The sequence below is a fragment of the Ranitomeya imitator genome, chromosome 9 (assembly GCF_032444005.1).
Source record: "Ranitomeya imitator isolate aRanImi1 chromosome 9, aRanImi1.pri, whole genome shotgun sequence".
Taxonomy (NCBI): domain Eukaryota; kingdom Metazoa; phylum Chordata; class Amphibia; order Anura; family Dendrobatidae; genus Ranitomeya; species Ranitomeya imitator.
Window position 1 is genome coordinate 38,738,835 of NC_091290.1, and position 22,407 is coordinate 38,761,241.

The 22,407-nt window shown below is 43.3% G+C and overlaps 1 protein-coding gene across 8 annotated transcripts in view; it reads right to left on the reverse strand.

Annotated features, from left to right (window-relative positions):
• Window positions 1–22,407, reverse strand: part of MARK2 (microtubule affinity regulating kinase 2) — a 154,930-nt gene that overhangs the window by 108,124 nt on the left and 24,399 nt on the right. For 2 of the 8 annotated variants that reach the window (XM_069738833.1, XM_069738831.1), the window contains exon 1: window positions 18,010–18,485. The exons of 4 other annotated variants lie outside the window; for them this stretch is intronic. In XM_069738833.1, the coding sequence (XP_069594934.1) occupies window positions 18,010–18,081 (72 nt within the window). In that variant the 5' untranslated portion in view covers window positions 18,082–18,485. Of the gene's footprint in view, window positions 1–18,009; window positions 18,486–22,407 lie in introns of those variants that run through there. 2 more of the 8 variants (XM_069738828.1, XM_069738826.1) reach the window with 1 other exon arrangement.

The following is a 22,407-nucleotide window of genomic DNA, read 5'->3' on the forward strand; positions in this document are numbered from 1 at the left end:
ATACAAGTCAGCAGAATGGGGGACACCGGTGTACTGTACCGGAAGAATGGTGGTGGGTGGAAGGGGAAATCGGTAGGTGAATAACCTTGGTGTTTTTACAAATCAGCCTCCCAACTAGTTACTGTGTGCTATAATCATTACACAGATACAAATTTTTCAGTTATCCAATATTTACTCAGTTTTGTGCATTATAGCAATCAGTCTGCATAAAGCCTCCCATACCCAGGCTACCATCGGCCGAACCCGCCGATATCTCAGCAGTGACATTATTGAGCTGCAAAGGTTTGTATCATTCATTGCCAAAGCGCTGCGTTACATCCTCAATACCCTTGATCTGGAAACAGGTTGCGAAATTAAATTGTATTTACATTTTTTCTTAAGTTCCAAAGCAAACTATTTTTAAATAGTAAAGCCAGCAACAGACGGAAAACGATGTCCCCTATTGAAAATTATTTTGCTTTTGTAATCATATAAGGGCCTACTTCTAGGATGATACATTTCCTTCATCTCTAGACCAACGTTTTTTCATTTTCCTGAACGAAAATCTTCAGTATAAAGTATCTAGTGATAAATCCTGACTGACCGTAACCACCACTATGGGGAGAGTAGTAAATTACTGAAGACAAACCTCAACATTGAACTCAAGATAACAGCATGAATTTATCTACCAGGCCCAATCTAGTGGTGGCCGCTAACAGCTTATAGTGACCACAATGTGTCCAACAAATGCTAAATTAAATTGGTTGATTTGTGTCAAAGTAAAATTACTTTTCACGCTGATTTTGCAAGGCAAAAACTGCAATGATACATTACATGTGGATTTGTAAGGCTATTTCACCCTATGCATTGCAAAGAAAGAATGAATCTGCAATGACACACAACACAAGCTCAAACCTGGCCCCAGAATTAAAGCAAAAAAAGACTGCGTCAGCCACAAAAGTCCATAAAAAAAACAAACAAACTGTGAATATACCATTAAAGTTGTCTTCAACTTCTAAGGTGAAACAGCGAGATAGGTTGTTTTTTTTTTCAGGTTCAAAGCACATTAGAATCTAAAGAATAAATAAGAAACCTAGTGTTTGGATTTTCAGTCTATTTAGCTCCATTGAGACTGTCTGGTCTTCACTATGGCGTGTGACGCTTTCAAACTGGGGTCCAATGTTGCAAGCTCTAAAACGGCATTTCTATTGAAAATCCTCAATATCTAGAAACAAAAAAAAAAAAAACATGAACGCACCATGTGCAGATCTCAGCCTGGGACAGTTCAAATGACCTGTTCTCCCATATCCCAAAACATTATGGGTAGAGACATAAAACCTTGACCTAAATATAGTTTATGGACAAGAGGAGATGTGAGAAAGGAGCCATTGTAGCAACGGAGTCAATTCCCGGCAGGAACATAAGCCGGAGACAGTATCATCTGACCCTGCGGCAGGTACGGTGGGAGACAGAGGAGAGCTGCAATATACCCTGTGTTACATGGAGGGAAAATTAACACTTATTCCATGTAAAAAAAAAATAAAAAAAAAATCAATTATTACCCTGATGTCAGAGAAAGGAGACTATATCCTTCATTTTACAACCAAAGGGGTGCATCCATTCAATATTTTAATTAAATTATTTAATTTTAACTAAACTTTAATTAAGTTTATTTTTTTCCATATTTCGCAGGTCGGTGGGGGTCCAAGACAAGACCCCCAAACATTGCACAACTCAGTAGACAGGAGTGTATAGTAGCCTGAGGTTGCACATAGAGCAGAGTACAGCTTAAGTAGAAAGCATAGGCTTTCACATCTCCAGAGCAGCGCACTATTTTGGGGGTCTATTGAGCAATCGATGAGGGCCTCTGGACCTCACTCCCCATCGATTGCAGGCAATTAAAGAGTCTGCCAAAACAAAACAAAAAAATCACGAAAACTTAGTTACTCTTCAAGTGTTAGGAAAGATTCCAATGGGCAGTCAGTTTACGCTTCTGACTACTCTCGCTGCAAAAACCCACGTATTGCGAGCAGAATTTGTAGAGAATTTTTCTTCACCCACAGTAATTCTGATGCATTGCTGCTGCAAATACACAATTATTAAAAACTAGATGGCAGCCTGATTCTAAAGAATCGGGAGTCTAGAATCCATATATACTTTATTTATTCAAATGTAAGAATAATACAATTAATAAATAATAGTAAGAAAGAACAAAAATAATAGGCAGTATATGGAGAAAACACCAAACAAAAGTTCAAAATTGGTGTGAAAATGTCACTGAACCACTTCACAACTAAATATATATAGTTTTGGTAAATGGTATTATCATTTTTTTGACGAAATTCGGCAGGACCTTGAAGAGCAACGTCACTGGGCCCGCCTCCACGCAGTAGAAACTTGCTGTGAGGTAAAAATTCAAAAATCACACCAAAATGGCGGGCGGAGTGTGTCACAGTACGGCACGTTTCTGATTGGTCGCTCGCAGCAGGCGGCAACCAATCAGACACTGTTGACGTCACTTATCTCCGGACATTAGCTCCGGACATTATCTCCGGACATTATCTCCGCACATTAGCTCCGGACATTATCTCCGCACATTAGCTCCGGACATTATCTCCGGACATTATCTCCGCACATTAGCTCCGGACATTATCTCCGCACATTAGCTCCGGACATTAGCTCCGCACATTAGCTCCGGACATTAGCTCCGGACATTAGCTCCGGACATTAGCTCCGGACATTAGCTCCGGACAAAGCCACGGAAGTTGGCACAAATTGCAGGAAGTAGTATTCTAGGCAATTATATATTAGATCAGCTGCAAATCAAAATTGCATATAGGTAAAGCTGTGAATATTGTAATCTACTGGATGATCTGCAAATGTAATCTGCTCTTGTGACACTGTTGTAAATGCACCCATACATATACATATTCTAGAATTTTGTATTGCATCTACAAAATCATCTGTTTTAAGTTTAAAAAAAAATAAAAAAATTATATATCTTATAACGTAATTTCAGGGTATTATGGGGGTTGTAATTAATTTAAAAAAAAACTGCAAAATCCTGGTTTCACAAGCCCAACATTTACAGTCTGATTACAGACAGGTAAGTTACATTCATGTGACCTCTGCAGCCAATCACTGTCCTGGGCCTGAGCAATCTTTTCCCATAAATGCTAAAGTTGACCATATACAGTGGGGCAAAAAAGTATTTAGTCAGTCAGCAATAGTGCAAGTTCCACCACTTAAAAAGATGAGAGGCGTCTGTAATTTACATCATAGGTAGACCTCAACTATGGGAGACAAACTGAGAAAAAAAAATCCAGAAAATCACATTGTCTGTTTTTTTTTAACAATTTATTTGCATATTATGGTGGAAAATAAGTATTTGGTCAGAAACAAAATTTCATCTCAATACTTTGTAATATATCCTTTGTTGGCAATGACAGAGGTCAAACGTTTTCTGTAAGTCTTCACAAGGTTGCCACACACTGTTGTTGGTATGTTGGCCCATTCCTCCATGCAGATCTCCTCTAGAGCAGTGATGTTTTTGGCTTTTCGCTTGGCAACACGGACTTTCAACTCCCTCCAAAGGTTTTCTATAGGGTTGAGATCTGGAGACTGGCTAGGCCACTCCAGGGCCTTGAAATGCTTCTTACGAAGCCACTCCTTCGTTGCCCTGGCGGTGTGCTTTGGATCATTGTCATGTTGAAAGACCCAGCCACGTTTCATCTTCAATGCCCTTGCTGATGGAAGGAGGTTTGCACTCAAAATCTCACGATACATGGCCCCATTCATTCTTTCATGAACCCGGATCAGTCGTCCTGGCCCCTTTGCAGAGAAACAGCCCCAAAGCATGATGTTTCCACCACCATGCTTTACAGTAGGTATGGTGTTTGATGGATGCAACTCAGTATTCTTTTTCCTCCAAACACGACAAGTTGTGTTTAGACAACATTAATCTAATGTGTATCGAGGAAATAAAAAAAATAAATAATAAAATCACAAGTGATTGGCTACAGTAGTCAAGTGGATGCACAAGAAGTCATCGCTAAGGGGAAGCAAACAAAAGCATTGGCAATTGGAACAGCGGGAATTTAAATAGTAAGGTTTTTTTTTAAGTTTATCACATTTCCTAGTGTTTCACTATGTTTTTTAATAGTAGAAAATAATTTATTTTTCTGCGTGAAAACTCACTAACTTTTCAACTCGTTTGATCTACTGATTTTGCACAACCAATTTTTAATCCACAAACACGGGGCTTTAGAAGCGGTCCTTGGAATACATAGCAAATTATATATCACATGATTTTTCGAACAGTGCCAATACTTTTGTCCACCCCTTTTTATGTTTGGTGTGGAATTACATCCAATTTTTCTTTAGGACAATTCTTTTTGTGTTTTTTCATTTAAGACAAATTAAATGAAGATAATACCAAAGAATTTGTGTTTGCAATCATTTTCAGGAAGAAACGGAGTATTATCTGACAGAATTGCAGGGGTGTCAATACTTTTGGCCATGACTGTACGTAGTATATAACATAGCTACGTAGTATATAACACAGCGTACGTAGTATATAGCAGAACTACGTAGTATATAACACAGCCACGTAGTATATAACATAGCCACATAGTGTATTGCACAAGTATGTAGTATATTGGTCAGCCACGTAGTATATAGCATAGCCACGTGGTATATTGTACAGCCATGTAGTATATTGTACAGTCACGTAGTATATTGTACAGCCACGTAGTATATTGTACAGCCACGTAGTATATTGCACAGCCACGTAGTATATTGCACAGCCACGTAGTATATTGCACAGGCACGTAGTATATTGCACAGGCACGTAGTATATTGCACAGGCACGTAGTATATTGCACAGGCACGTAGTATATAACACAGCCACGTAGTATATTGCACAGCTACGTAATGTATTGCACAGCTATGTAGTATATTGGTCAGCGACGTAGTATATAGCAGAGCCACGTAGTATATAACATAGCCATGTAGTATATTGTAGAGGCACGTAGTATATTGCATAGCTACTTAGTATATTGCACAGCCATGTAGGATATAACAGCCACGTAGTATATTGCACAACCGACACAGCCACATAGTATATTGCACAGCTACGTAGTATATAACACAGTAGTATATTGTACAGCCACGTAGTATATTGCACAGCCACGTAGTATATTGCACAGGCACGTAGTATATTGCACAGGCACGTAGTATATTGCACAGGCACGTAGTATATTGCACAGCCACGTTGTACATTGCACAGTCATGTTGTATATTGTCCAGCTACATAGTATATAGCAGAGATGTAGTATATAACAGAGCCCACGCAGTATGTAACACAGCCCACGTATATAGCAATGTGGGCACTATATGCGCGGTTAAAAAAGACTTAAAATAAAAAATAAACATATACTCACTCTCCGAAGGCCCCTTGAAGTCCTGGCGCCTGTGTGCAGTGCACGCGGCAGCTTCCGGTCCCAGGGTTGGTATGAGCGCAGGACCTGTGATGACGTTGCGGTCACATGACCGTGACATCATGGCAGGTCCTTCTCGCATACCATCCTTGGCACCGGAACCTGTCGCTTGCACTGCCGAGGACAACGCCACGTCAGAGGGTGAGAATAACCTTTTTTTTATTATTCTTATTATGTGTAACATTAGATCGTTTTACTATTGATGCTGCATAAGCAGTATCAATAGTAAAAAGTTGGTCACACAGGGTTAATAGCTGTATTAACAGAGTGCATTACACCGCGGTCCGTTAACACTGGCATTAACCCTGTGTGAGCGTTCAGCGCTGACTGCAGGGCAGTAAAGCAGCGGCCATTTCGCTGCCAGACTATGACCGTGGCAATGGTCGTGGGCGTTTTGCCACGACCAATCAGCGACTTGGATTTCCATGACAGACAGAGGTCGCGACCAGTGAATATCCGCGACAGACAGACGGAAGTGACCCTCAGACAATTATATAGTAGAGATATATATATATATATATATATATATCTACTATATAATTGTCTAAGGGGTACTTCCGTCTGTCCTTCTGTCTGTCTGTCTGTAACGGTTATTCGTTCGCTGATTGGTCTTGGCAGCTGCCTGTCATGGCTGCCGCGACCAATCAGCGACGCGCAGTCCGAAAGAAAATGGCCGCTCCTTACTCCCTGCACTCACTGCCCGGCGCCTGCATACACCCCTCCAGTCTGCCCTCACACAGAGTTAATGGCAGCGGTAACGGACCGCGTTATGCCGCGGTGTAATGCAGTCCGTTACTGCTGCTATTAACCCTGTGTGACCAAGTTTTTTACTATTGACGCAGCCTATGCAGCGCCAATAGTAAAAACATCGAATGTTAAAAATAATTTAAAAAATGATTATATACTCACCTACGCCGCCTTTCCCGCTCCTCGCGATGCAACCGGCACGTTCCGGTCGCACGGATGGTCTGGCAGAAGGACCTGCCATGATGTCACGGTCATGTGACCGCGACGTCAGCACACCCTGGGACCGGAAGATGCCGCCTGCACCCCACACAGGCGACAGTGCTACAACGCGCCTGCGGAAGGTGAGTATATGTTTGTTTTTGTTTTTTTTAACCTGTGTCATACGTGGCTGCGCAATATACTATATGGGCTGTGCAATATGCTACGTGGCTCTGTGCTGTATACTACGTCACTGGGCACTGTACTACGTCACTGGGCAATATACTACGTCACTGGGCAATATACTATGTGGCTCTGCTGTGTACTATGTCACTGGGCAATATACAATGTAACTGGGCAATCTAGTACGTGGCTGGGCAATATACTACGTGGACATACATATTCTAGAATACCCGATGCGTTAGAATCGGGCAACCATCTAGTATGTGTATATATATATATATATATATATATATATATATATATATATATATATATATATATATATACATACATACATACACATATATATGTATTTGTATCTGGTAGCCATTGAGTAACCTTAGTTTTTTTACTTCTTAGGGGAATCCTTGACTCTGATTTCGCCTTCAAACCACATATACAAGCCCTTTCCCCTTCAACTCAAAACTATTTCCCAGATCCGTACATTCCTCAGCCAAGTACCTGCAAAAACCCTAGTCCATGCCCTCATCATCTCCCACCTTGACTACTACAACCTCCTGCTCTGTGGCCTCCCCTCTAAAGGTACCGTTACACTAAACGACTTACCAACGATCACAAATAGCGATACAACCTGGCCGTGATCGTTGGTAAGCCGTTATTTGGTCAATGGGGAGCTGTCACACAGACAGCTCTCTCCAGCGACCAACGATCAGGGGAACGACTTCGGTATCGTTGAAACTGTCTTCAACGATGCCGAAGTCCCCGGGTAACCAGGGTAAACATCGGGTTACTAAGTGCAGGGCCGCGCTTAGTAACCAGATATTTACCCTGGTTACCATTGTAAAAACAAAAAAACAGTACATACATTCCGATGTCTGTCACGTCCCCCAGGGCCGGCGTCAGCACCCGGCACAGCGGGCAAATGCCGGGGCCCTGGGGAGAGAGGGGGGCCCACTCATGCTGTCATAGATACAGCTGGGAGAGCAGAGCAGGAGATAACATGCTCTCTCCGCCTACAAAGTCACTGCTGGCTGCGTTCTCTTAACCCCTATGTGCCAGCTCTGACACAAGCATCTTATCACTCAGTGAGTGCAGCCAGGCAGGCACACATAGGGGTTAAGAGAAGGCAGCCAGCGTGACATTGTTTGTGGGGGGAGAGAGCACCTTCTCTGCTCTGATCTCCGCCCCTGGCTGGCTGCCTTGCTGCTGAAGTTATGAGGCAGATTCAGGAGGAGCTCCTAGTCCTACCAGTGCATGAGTGAGTGGCGCTGCTATATACTATGTGGGCTGCGCTGCTATATACTACGTGGGCTGCTATATGCTACGTGGGCTGCTATATACTACGTGGGCAGTGTTATATACTACATGGCTGTGTTTATATGCGATCATGAATCGGGGTATGTGTTAAAGGGGGGGCCCACTGAGACTCTTTCGCCCGGGGCCCTCAAAAACCTGGAGCCGGCCCTGACGTCCCCCGTCATCAGCTTCCCTCACTGACTGTCAGCGCCGGCCGTAAAGCAGAGCACAGCAGTGACGTCACCGCTGTGCTCTGCTTTACGGCCGGCGCTGACAGTCAGTGCGGGAAGCTGACGGCGGGGGACGTGACAGACATCGGAATGTGAGCATGTACTGTTTTTTTGTTTTTTTACTTTTACAATGGTAACCAGGGTAAATATCAGGTTACTAAGCGCGGCCCTGCACTTAATAACCCGATGTTTACCCTGGTTACAAGTGAACACATCGCTGGATCGGCGTCACACACGCCGATCCAGCGATGACAGCGGGTGATCAGCGACCAAAAAATGGTCCTGATCATTCCCCAGCGACCAACGATCTCCCAGCAGGGGCCTGATCGTTGGTCGCTGTCACACATAACGAGATCGTTGCTACATCACAAAAAGCGTGACATTGCAACGATATCGTTAACGAAATCGTTATGTGTGAAGGTACCTTAACACTCTCGCACCCCTCCAATCTATTCTAAACTCTGCTGCCCGACTAATCCACCTGTCCTCCCGCTATTCCCGGCATCTTCCCTCTGTCAATCCCTTCACTGGCTCCCGATTACCCAGAGATTCCAGTTCAAAAGCCTAACCATGACGTACAAAGCCATCCACAACCTGTCTCCCCATACATCTGTGACCTCGTCTCCCGGTACTTTCCTGCACGCAACCTCCGATCCTCACCAGATCTTCTTCTCTCCCCTCTTATCTCCTCTTCCCACAATCGCATACAAGATTTCTCTCGCGCATCACTTCTACTCTGGAACCCTCTACCACAACGTATCAGACTCTCACCTACCATCGAAACCTTCAAGAAGAACCTGAAGACCCACCTCTTCCGACAAGCCTACAACCTGCAGTAACCACCGATCGACCAAACCGCTGCATGACCAGCTCTACCCTCACCTACTGTATCCTCACCCATCCCTTGTAGATTGTGAGCCTTCGCGGGCAGGGTCCTCTTTCTTCATGTACCAGTCGTGACTTGAATGGTTTAAGATTATTGTACTTTTTTTTTAAATTTATTATGTTATACCCTTTTTCACATGTAAAGCGCCATGGATTAAATGGCACTATAACAACAAATAATCTGTCCTGGTCATTTGAGCGATCACATAAGTGGAGTGCACAACTAATTAGGGAGAGTTCCCATGTCGCAGTCAAACTGTTTTTTTGTTGCCACTAATCTCTAAGGAACAACCACAACGCTTGTCTTGCTCCAGCCATCCTGAATACATAAGGCAGACACCAAGCTTGCACACTTCTGCCCCATGCAAGACTTGTCTGCAAACCCGACCTCGGTATCACCTGGAGTCCCCAGTGATCAGCAAGTTATTCTCTATCCATAGGGATCACCTTTGTAACATTGCGGAGCTGGGTCACAGACTAATCCTCTCCCTAAGGCCGCAGCACAGCAACATCCCCGGACATAGTCATAGGTCTATGATAAAGGGGCAATTCCCGTTCCTGGTGGGCGATGTCATTACATGCGGTGTACAGATACAGCCCCTCCCCAGCCTAGGCTGTCTGCTCCACATAGCCTCCCGCTCAGGGGAAACACAAACTTTATCACAGAGTAATAAATGATTAGACACAGTGACAGCAGGCAGAGAAACGGCCGCCTCCACCTCCTCATGCCCTGCTGTTGTGAAGCATCACAGCAGGGAACCTAAAAAAGCAAAATGGTCTCATCTGAAGCACACAATACCAGAGTAAAAGACACACAAAAGATAGCCAGAATCGGAGTGCCCAGCAGAAGAGGAAAATCGTGCATTTCAGGGTTCCCTAGAACTTTACAGCTTACTGACATTGCAGCTTACTGACATTGCAGATGGGATAGCAGCTTCTCCTTAGAAGACTGATCGGGAGCACATTATGTGACAAAATGGAGGAAATAAAGCTCAAAGTTCATTAGAAAGTTGCAAATCTTATGGAACCATTAAATGTCATTTACAAACCAAAAAAAGAAGAAGAACTAAACACAAGCGCTCCAAAAAGATTTATATCTAAACAATTCTACAAGAAGGTCCTATGCCGAACCTGGGCAGTAATGAGGAGGAGGATTGAGGGCCGCTTTGCTTTGTCACAGGTCTGCATTTGAAGCAGGAAAAGTAATCCGATAAGCAGGCAGCACAGCTGAAAGAAAGAAAAAAACACACACACCCACATTTGCTAAGCTCTGTGCTCAGCAAGGACCTGCTTCAAGGTAAAAGTCGGAGAAGGCCTTTGCTTTCTTTCAAATTACGTCTGAAGATATAAAAACCACCAGTGAACCCTTCCTAGGGGTTATCTGACCAGCAACAGGAAATGGTCTATACGGGAGGAGGAAACCGACATTCTACCCTCTCGCTCCTCTTGTACTCACAGATCTTTTATTATTTTTGCAGAGCAATGACATACACACTAGCATTACCGCAGAGTTCATCATCTCTATGGTAAAGCAAAAAAAAGACTGCCGAAAACTGCTAGTGGGTCAGGGATTTAATCTCTTGATGCCCCATAATGGATAAATCTGACATAGAGCGGGTCGGGGTGTGTTGAGAAGTACTAAGGACTTAAACCTACTGCTCAAGTGGCGAATAAATAATATCTGTGTCTAAAAGCCACTATAGTCCACTGCTGTTAACCATTTAGTTACTGCCGTCGATCTGACAGCGGCATTTAAATAGCGCAATTGACGTCGCTCATGCACACTGACTTCTATCTGCTGCCCGGGGGGGGGGTGGGCATTATATGGTCGGGCAGCCGTGGGCTTGCAGCAAGTTTTGGTCCTCTTGTGAAGCTCAGCCATAAACTGAGCCTCATAGGAATTGGTGATTTTTGCTAGATACTGCACTACCGTGGTATTGCAGAGTATAGAATATGAGCCATTAGATGATCGCAGGTTCAAGTCTCCCGAAACTTGAGTTAAAAAAAAAAAACACATAAGGTATCGCTGCACCTGTAAAAGTCTGATCAAAATAAAAATGTAACCCATATAGTAATTGTTGTTTTTTCAAGCAGCATAATAGCCCAAAAATGAAAACAAGAGAAGCTATTAAAAAAACACTCCAAAATGATAATCAATAAGGCTACGTTCACATTAGCGTTTTGCGTGTTTGCGTCGGGCGACACAGCGGCGACGCATGCGTCATGCGCCCCTATATTTAACATGGGGGATGCATGGACATGCGTTGTGCTGCGTTGTGCAACGCATGCGGTTTTTTTGCCGCAAGCGTCGGGCGCAGAAAACGCAACAAGTTGCATTTTTCTTGTGTCCAAATTTTGGCAAAAAAGGACGCATGCGCCGCAAAACGCAGCGTTTTTGCGTGCGTTTTTATTTGCGTTGTGCGTTGCGTCGCCGACGCAGCGGCGCACAATGCAAATGTGAACGTAGCCTAAAAGGTACATTCGCCATGAAAAACAAGCCCTCGCACAGCTCAACCGAAAGAAAAATATAAATGTTTTTTATGTATTAAAATGATAAACTTTTGTTTAAAGAAAAAAAAAAAATCTGATTTTTTTCTTCATCACTTACATTAAAAAAAATTAATAAATAAATCTATGCAAATTTCAAACTGCAGTAATCATTCTGACACGGAGAATCATGTTCCCATGTTATTTATACAGCGCAATGAACGCCATAAAAAAAAAAAAAGATTCCCACTTGGAATTTTTTTCCCCGGTTTTTAAGTAGGGTAAATAAATCACTTTATGTATCTATATTCGGGAGCTATCTACACAAGACTTGACTTCACCACCTCTATACTTGCACATGTCTCAAATTTACATATGGCAGATCCAACTTGTGTTTTACAAGATGATCCAAGAAATATGAGGCAGACGGTCAGATCTCCAATGTGGACCTACAGTTAAATATTTGGACAAAACGTGTCCTTTCCATTCAAAATCAGTGAGGGTAATGAATTTACCGTACATCATCGCTGAATTATTTTATTCTGTAGCACGAACCAAAATCCGTACAGAATTTTTCTGGAACACGTGAATAAGGTATAAAACACCCAATTTACTTTCACTGAATGTTCGCGGACTATATCATGATTTCGACATGAAACAGGCGCCAAAGCATGCGGTCGAGAGTTGGACTAAGGTGGTTTTGCTATAGAAGTTTCTATGCAATCATACAAACAAATGAAAAAGTACCAAAATTTCTTTCACAGTGTCGGCTGGCTGTGAAATGAGCCGAGCCCCTTAGAGTATGACTAATTGGAAGCCTCTTGTGTATCATTTCCACCTGGTTATTAACTGCAAGGTTCAACATCTAATTAGTCATCACTGCAGAAATATAAGAGTACACAGTAAATTTATTAACAAAAATTGAGAACCCAAGTGGTTGAAAACACTACATGTCAGTGCACCCCAAATCTAACCATGCACTACAGATTTCAGCGTTCATTTTCTCAACCTTCTGCAAATCGTTCAGGACAACAAGGGTCATCATTTAAAAGGAACGAGTTGCTTATCGATAGGCTTGACAGGGCGCAAATCAGTTTACCAATGGATAGTGTCCTGCAAATATAGATTACAGCAAACCTACCGTATTTGCACCAATAGGAATTTAAAAAAATCATGATAGACCAACTGTTCAACAGTTACCTGGCTCTATCACAGTCATTCTTGACATGGGCGCCAACATCAGAAATTGGTCTAAATCAGCCACCATAAATCTATACCGTATGGATCGTTCACGCATCTTTTTTATAAATATTTTACTAGTATTACAAAAACATTTATCAAAAAAGTACCTATCCTATTTTTCCAGGGCAAAGTCAAACAATTAGGTAACTATATTAAAAAATAAAAAAAAAAGTCAAAATAACCATGAATAAAAACAGGCCGTCGTTAGAAACTAATTATGTTTAGTACACAAACAAACACAGCGTCCGAGGCCTGAAAGCAGCATGTTGGCAGAACACAGAGTCCTATGTAATATGGGGAATAAGCGCTCTGTGCCGTGATAGAAGGTCTCCGTAACAAGCTATACTTTCCGTGAGAAGAAATGATTCCAGAGGTGGCCATAGCACGGTACGCGATATTACAAGCCCATTACCGTATAAATAAGAGGCATATGGAGGACAAGTATGGGCCCATTCATTTCTCTGTGCACGGTATATGTATCCTTGCAATATACATTAGTTATGGGATCATGAAGAGAAGATCGTAAACAGGTGCTCAGATTTCATAAAGTATTTCCCAATTATACAATGAAAAGTACCGTAATTATAAAAAAAAAAATACACACAACACGTCTCGATTCATCAGTTTGCTCCGGAAAAAGGACATGAAATAGTTCCAAATTACATTTTTATGACAGACCCTCAAACTTTTTTGGAAAGTGGCAGGGTGCAGAGGGAGGAGGACCTCTTAATGAATTTACTCCAGCAAACTCTGCAATAGACCTCATTCACGTGTCCATGTTGGGGTTTAGCCATTTTTTCACACGTACCCATTATAATCTATGGTGCTGGGGGGTAGCAAGATTGACAAGGGCCAATAGAAGTCTATGGGTTTGTTAGAAACACGTACAGCACACGGATGGCATCTGTTTGCTGCAAATATAGCAGAAGTTTTGTCACTTAATTCTTTATCCATCGGTGAAAACCACTGATGACCACATTGATGCCAAAAACGGACACGATACCATTTTTTCATGTACGTGTTTGAAACACCGAAGTGTGAATCAAGCCGTAAAACTGGTTTACAACACACCAGTCTTGGTGAATCCACCGCTAACATCTGTCCTGGCCGTGTGATAGACATAGAACTTTCTTCAGTGTTAAACCTATTATGAACAGGTTCCCACGTTGCAGTCAAAAACGTGTTTTTGCAATTATTATTGCAAAATTGCATCTGGGAAAAAATACAACTTCAAAGCAATTTGTGGCGAAACCTACGCATCTCAGCGCTCGGATAGGCTGTGCACTTGTTTTGTACTTTCCATGATCAGGGTCAGATTTGTATCCTTTAGAAATGGATTCTGTAACAAAAGCTGCCACCATGGAAAATTCACCCATCCAGCGAGCTGGATCTTTCCCATCTGCAGTTATGCTTTGGCCTTAAAGGGAATCTGTCACTTGGTTTTTGCTACTCCATCTGAGAACAGCATAATGTGGGGGGGTAGAAACTTTAATTCCAGCAATACATGACTAAGGCTACTTTAACACTAGCGTTTTCTGCAATCCGTCACAATGCGTCGTTTTGCAGAAAAAACGCATCCTGCAAAAGTGCTTGCAGGATGCGTTTTTTCCCCATAGACTTGTATTGACGACGCATTTGCGACGGATTGCCACACTTCGCATCCATCGAGCGACGGATGCGTCGTGCTTTTGCGGACCGTCGGGAGCAAAAAACACTACATGTAACGTTTTTTGCTCCTGACGGACCGCTTTTTCCGACCCCACCTCCCCGCACCTTACAATGGGGCAGCGGATGCGCCGGAGAAATGCATCCGCTGCCTCCGTTGTGCAGTACGTTAAACGCTAGCGTCGGAATCTCTCCCCGACGCATTGCGACGGGGAGATTCCGACGCTAGTGTGAAAGTAGCCTAAGGCTACGTTCACATTAGCGTTTTGCGTGTTTGCGTCGGGCGCCGCAGCGGCGCCGCATGCGTCATGCGCCCCTATATTTAACATGGGGGGCGCATGGACATGCGTTGTGCTGCGTTGTGCGACGCATGCGGTTTTTTTGCCGCAAGCGTTGGGCGCAGAAAACGCAACAAGTTGCATTTTTTTGCGTCCAAATTTCGGCAAAAAAGGACGCATGCGTCGCAAAACGCAGTGTTTTAGCATGCGTTTTTATTTGCGTTGTGCGTTGCGTCGCCGACGCACAACGCAAATGTGAACGTAGCCTAATGGGCTGCTTGCTGCAGTTTTGATAAAGTCACTATTTTCTCTGCTACAGATAGGGCAGTTATCGGAATGCTGAGCTGTGCATAAATCCCCTACCCACAACACTAATTGGCAGCTTTCCTACACTGTGCATAGGCAGAAAACTGCTGTTCAGTGGTTGGTGAAGTGGGTTATGTAGAACTCAAGAATATGGAGGATCTCGATGGCAGCAGATCCTCTATTGTAAATCTGTTGCTAAAACAGGGATTTTATCAAAACTACAGTAAGCAGCCCAGTAAGTGATACATTGCTGGAATCGGGGTCTCTACATTATGCTCCTCTCAGATGGGATAGCAAAAAACTGGTGACCGATTCCCTTTAATAATTACTTCTATTTGCTCATAGAAACTGGGATATCCGACAACCATTTTGCGCCAAAACAACCTCATCCGATTATTAAAACGATTGTCGAGTGTTATGCAAAGATTTTATAAAGGAAAAGCTATTCAGATTCCTAATCTACGTTTTAATCCATTATCTTCAAAATCTCTGCTTATTGTCAGCAAATGTTGCCTCTGTGTAACACACTGCTGCTGCGTCTGACTGGGGTCAGGCATAGTATTCAATGCACCTGGTTCCTAGCACTACTGCCTTGTACAGTGGACTCCATAGAGAAACATGCAGAAGTCCACTAACAAAATCCCACCATGATCGCACAACACTAAGCAGGTCGGTGTTAAGCCTCCAAATACACATGGACAGCAAGCAGAGATCTAGACAATGGTCTGTGCAGTACACAGTGTAGGCAGCTGCACTGGACATTAACCTTCCATTAAAGCACAGGATGTAAGCTCATACATGCTGCCCCACTAAAAACCCCTTTCTGCTAAGGCGCTGGTCACCCAACAGGTGCCCCCCATTATAATCATGTCGCCCATCAGACAGAGCCAGGGTCTGGCATGCTGAGGGCCCGAAACTACCATTATCCTTGGATTTCTGTTCTCATAACAGAACAGAAATATGGTAATAACTAGGGCAGATGTGAACAGAAGATTAGGATAAAAGAAAAACAATCCCAGGCAAACAGAATTATCGACACCAACATACTGGACAGCAACGTTCTTTCATGCGACTGACAAAAACGCCATCAACATTTTTATCCCCCACCAGAGGTGGCACTTTCTCCATTATATCTGGCAATTTTTGACTCTGCGTGGCTGATGGAGCTTTCAATGGGTAAATCTGCCCAACACTCATCATCCATATGACAGGTGGGTGTAGACCACTCGCCCATGGCAAAGCAGTGCGCACACAAGCACAGTACGGACCTAAAACATTCAATGGGTGCCATACTAGAACCGCACAGACACCTGCCCAAATCAAATGTTAAGGCACAAATCCCTCAAGCACGTCAGTACATTGGTTTCAAACACCTATCCCAAAGTAGGCGACCGTCCATATCTGGAGTGCCGTCATTTAATGTCAATCGTGTGTTAGTCATTTGTTTTTTTTATTGCACATATCTTTTCAATATCACATACTCAGTATGGCCTCATTCAGACATCCTTTATTTTCACGGAAACAACACGTACCCATTATAACCTATGGTGCTATTCACATGCGCGTGTTTTTTCACAGACTGCGTGCTCGTGCGAAACGCAAGGAAACTGGTCAGCTTTTTCTCGGCAGCACAGATGACAAGGACCAGTTTAAGTCTATGAATCCACGAAAAACATGTACATCGCATGTGTGCCATCAGTATTTCACACCGCAAGTATAGGAGAAGCCTTGTAAAAGTAATTTATTTCTTTATCCATCCATGAAAAACACTGATGGTATAAAAAAAAAACGACACTGATGAAACGGGGTCCATTTTTCCACGTACGTGCTTAAACACAGAAGTGTGAATGAGGCCGTCCGTTTATTTTCAGCCATAAACCGTAATGCTGGCTTGTTTTGGAACTTTCCATTGGACGCATACACCGGGAAATACACCGTCAGCAGACTGCTCTGAAGTGATGTGAACATGGCCTTAGGTTTTAGGAGCACGTTCACATGGCTGTGAATGCAGCGGGTTCATTTACTTACTGTAGCAAAACATACACACGTCAGGGGCATAAGCACAATGTCTCAATGTTTAGCACTCAACCAAAAAAAGTGACTTGGAATACCTCGGAACCTCTTTAAAATTAATCAATCGTGATGACGGTAACATTTACATAGCATTTATTTTCTGCCCCTTTTTGTCCTCACTACATTTTGTAACCCAGGTCCTAAGATCTGAACTCCGGACAAAGCTTTATGAAAGTGATACCATCCGACGTCACCATCTGACTGATTGACTGAAGTGTCCTGTCATGACTGATCATATTTAATGAATGCGTGAGGCAAAATCAGAAATCCTTCTATTAGTCATCAGACTATTTATTTGTACATCATCCTTGATTTCTTTTTTGGAACCTGATAGAACACATCAGTTTCTAAATGGAGGTCAATGATAAACCAATATTTTGGACTATAGGTAACTTTAATTCCGTTCATACATTGAAACCGTGAGAACTTACTGACCCAGGCACTCCATGTACACCACTTTACAATATCCCAGATGAAGGCCTACACTTCCAATGTTCCCCTCTGCTGGATACTACACAACTGACAAATAGTTTAGGTGCAAATCAGCACAACATACTTTTATAGTAAGCAGATCATACCAGGCACTTATACAGCAGGGGTTTAATAATTAATCCAGCACACAATGGTACAGATTGGTAACCAGATCGTACAAGTCTACAAGACACCAGCTATCCTATCCAGAGTCAAACACTTCCCCGAGAGATAAGCCCGGCTGACGCTCGCTTCCATAACACTTTCCATATTTTATTGTGACGGCGGTAAAAGCGGATTTAACATTCATAAGAAATGACATAAGCCATGAATGCTCATTTCTACGGCTACTCGCTTTGGACAGGTTAGAAAGGCGACAAAGTGACAATCCCGGCCACACACGGCACACTTCCTAAAAATAAAAGGTTACAAGAAAACAGCTCTATTAAAAGCATATAAATGGTTACAAACCTCGAGAGCGAGCAGCGGGCTTGTACAGGAGTCGGGATGGTCACGACGCTTCGCTGCTATATCCTCTAACATGTTTGCTCTTTTAATGAATCCCTCTCATGAAGATAATAAAGGCTGTAGCCAGATTGTCGGATTTTTTTTTCTTTAATCCGTCAGTCCAGACTTTGAGGCAGGGGGGGAGGTACACCTACTTGCTCCCTCACGTTCTCTTCTTTACTAAACTAGAAAGCAGGAAGTTACCACCCTGAAGTATCACGCAACAAGGGAGGAGAACCTGACCTGTCCCCTCCTTAGTAGGGCAGGTAGGGCTGGTGAGATAGGCGCTGACATCATGGCATTGGATGCTAGTGCTCAGCAGCTGAGAGGATGTAGTTCTCATGAACCTCAACTGCTGGAGTGAGAGAAAGGTAATTCTTCCTTTCCCCAACCCCCTCCACCAAGCCAGTGCTGCTCCTCCTCTTCCTATAGAAGACACTGAAGCTTTGCCTTTTTCTGACTGTTGCTTCTTCTTGTGCAACAGAGCAAAGATTAAACTGGGAGGGAAAAAGGAATAGGCTTTCTTCATCCATGTTTCCACAAGGCAGGATGCACTTGACAGCGGCAAGCTTTAGAAATGAAGGTCAAAATAAAAGAGAAAAATCGGTGAGGTTTCTGGTACGGTAATCTCAAAAATAAAAACACAATAGACGGACCCCGAGACAACAGCGAGGGATAGCACAAGTGCACAAAAAAAAAAAAACCCAGATCCATTAGAAGCTGTTGAAAGCCATAATACGGATTCCTGCTTTAGAAATAGTTAGAAAATGTCACTAGGTCAATAGGACAAAAACATTTGGGTAACCCAAGCACAACAGTCACTGTCAGTGCAGGCTTTCAGGACAATGCCCACTGTTCTGCCCTGCCTGGCGGACCACTAGTAAGGAGCACATACACAGCCATCCTATGTTATGTGCTCCCTCCCTCCTCTTGTTGGAAAAGAATGCTAGAATCAAAGTTCCCTGCCCCCCAAACAGAGCCCAACATTGCAGGAGAAACCAGTAATACCACTGCTTGACAAGTGCAGTCCCACAAAGGAGAGCCCTGGGATTTATACAGCAATGTTCGACAATTTGGGACTTTTAATACGAATAAACTATTTTCTTACTACACAATGTGGACAATTCACTAAAGCAGCTCTGTACTACAGACGACAGCCAATAACTGGGCCCCCCTATTCTCTCATAGGGAAGAACTACCCCACTAATCAGTAGGTGAACATGTCCCAATTCAGGGCCACATAAAAATCTTAGCTCTCACTCAGATGCCAGTTTTTCACCTATTTACTATACTTTGCGTATTATAGCGCCATTATATTCCACAGCGCTTTACAGACATCAGCATCGCTGTCCCCATTGGGGCTCACAATCTAAATTCCCTATCACTAGGTCTTTGGAATGTGGGGGGAAAAAAAACAGGGAGTTCGGAGGAAACCCATGCAAACACAGCGAGAGCATACAAGCTCCTTGCAGGTCTTGTCCTTGGTCAGATTTGAACCCAGAAGCCCAGAACTGCAAAGCCACAGTGCTAACCACTGAGCCACCATGCTGCTCAGGATAGCAGTTCTGATTTTAATGTAAATTGGCAATGTAAGTCTATGGGTCCTTCAATGCAAGCGTTAAGTCACGTTTTTACAAACTGCTAAACAGCAGAAGTTAGAGAAGAAACTTCCCCCCCCCCCCCAAAAAAAAAAAAAAACTGATGACAGACACTCAGACTAAACTCTGATAGAATTTTGAAACTGACCAAAATCACTGATGAAACTTGGTCCGTTTTTCTCTTATGTGAAAAAAATGACAAGTAAATGAGGCCCAAGAGGAAAGCGGCTTCAGGTTATAGGTTCCCAAGAGGAGATTTTGACACTGCTTATATTTGGGCAACTCCAGCAAAGTGGATGGGATTTATAGAAATCTTCTACCCACTGTGCATTTTATTAACTGACCTGTGGTGCGTGAAATCCCAAACACGTCAATTTCCCCATAATCATTAGATGTGGAAAATTATATGCACGTAATCTGCGCATGACCGTATCAATAACGCTCTGTCGATGCCAAATACCAGGAAGTATCAAAAGCAAAGCAGCTTTATTTAAAACATTACATTGCCAAAGACAAAACACGCGATTATACAAAAATTGCATGGAAGAAAAATTTTAAAAAGACAAAAAAAAAAAAAAAAAAAAAACAATGAAAAAACGCAACAGTGCATTTTACAGTCCCAGAAAAGTGAATGAGATTTCAAAAATATTATGCACATGGTTTTTTTTTACCTGACATTTTTTGAGCCTGACTTTTTTTTGTTTTGTTTTTATAATCTGCAGCATGTCAATCCTTCCAGAGTTTTTTTTAATGTTTTTCACCCATTTTTATAAACGGAGGGGAAAAAAAAAACGCTAATAAAAAGCGCTGCTAAAATGCACATGGAAACGTGGCAAAAATGCTGATTTTTGGAGAAAAAAAAAAAAAATGCTGCAAAGACACAATGTGCAGATGTACCCTTCCGGTACCGCACTGGGTACATTCGCACGGTTTTCTTAACATGGTTTTGCTGCTTATTCTTTGTTGATATCTGCACGAGAACTCCCATTGGTTTAACTCGGAGCGCAGTGTTCACGGTCATACATGCAGGGATTTTTCTACCACTCATTTGAAAACTACTAGTGATGAGTGAACGTGCTTCAATAAGGTGTTATCTGAGCATGCTCATGTACTAGCCGAGTGACTTCGGCGTGCTCGAAGAGCCGCGAGATATCCAGGAGTGGGGACAAGTGACAAGTCAATTGAATAAAGGAAGGCAGCATGAGCACAGCAGCAGTTCAAGCTGCAAATCCCTGGCAGAAACCCAAGGGTGAACCTCAGAGTCAGCTGGAACTACACGCAATGTGAATACACGCTTCATTTTACCATTCCTTCGGTTATTTTTACTCTTAACAGTACGGTTCAACACAATTTGTTGTGTTAAAGAAGTTTATGATGGTTGACCGTCTACAGCAAGATCTGTAAAGGTATGCGGAAAACGCTGCGGATCTGCAGTGTTTCCGCAGCTGCGGGTCCGCAGCAGTTTCCCATGAGTTTACATTACAATGTAAACCTATGGGAAACAAAAAAACGCTGTACACATGCTGCAGAAAAAAACGCGCGGAAACACAGCGGTTTACATTCCGCAGCATGTCACTTTCTGCGGATTTCACAGCGGTTTTACAGCTGCTCCTATGGAAAACTGCAGAAAAACCACGGTAAGTCCGTGGTAAATCCGCGATAAATCTACAGCAAAAACGCTGCATTTTTGCCCTGCAGATTTATCAAATCCGCTGCGGAAAAATCCGCACTGGACGAGAATATGTGTGCACATAGCCTGATACATGCACATTTTGCAGCCGCTGTATGGTGAAATTTGATGCACAAAATTCTACGCTGTCAGCAGGTAGCCTGAGTGTTTCGTGTGGCTCAAACACCATTTGTTGTGCCTTAAAGGGAACCTGTCACCCCAAAAATCGTATATGAGGTAAGCCCACCGACATCAGGGGCTTATCTACAGAATTCTGTAATGCTGTAGATAAGCCCCCGATGTATCCTGAAAGATGAGAAAAAGTTTAGATTATACTCACCCAGGGGCGGTCCGGTCCGATGGGCGTTGCGGTCCGGGGCCTCCCATCTTCTTACGATGCCGCCCTCCTCTTTTCTTCACGCTCCGGCTCCAGCGTACTTTGTCTGCTCTGCTCAGGGCAGAGCAAAGTACTGCAGTGCACAGGCCTCTGACCTTTCCCGGCGCCTGCGCACTGCAGTACTACTGCAAGTGCAAATACAAGAGCAAACTGTGCCCTTCTAGAAGTCTCTGAGCATGGGATCTACAGAGCAACGCTAAGGCTAGGTTCCCATTGCGTTAATGGGACCGCCCTAACGGACAGCGTTGCACGGTGAAATTAACGCCGTGCAACGCGTCCGTTAGCACGCCCATTAACAGCAATGGGGACGCGCATCACTAGCGCGTGCCATTTTCGGCACGCGCTAGCGATGTGCCGGTGTTTAGTGGCGTGCCGCGGTCCGTTCCCCGCTCCGATCTGCGAGAGCGGGGACGTTTTAACGCGACCCCTTTATATCACATTGCGTTAGCGCAATCCGCTAGCGCTAGGCGCTAAACGGATTGCACTAACGCAATCTGAACCTAGCCTAAGACCACGCTCCCACATTCAGGGCTGTGGAGTCAGAGCCCATTTTGGTGGAGTCTAAGTTGGTGTCATGGAAATGGAGGAGTCGGAGGTTTGGCTTACCGACTCCACAGCCCGGCCCACGTTCAGTATTTCAAATCAATATTTATAAGCTAAATTCAAAAGTGGAACAATCAGAGGAAAGTATAAGGCTA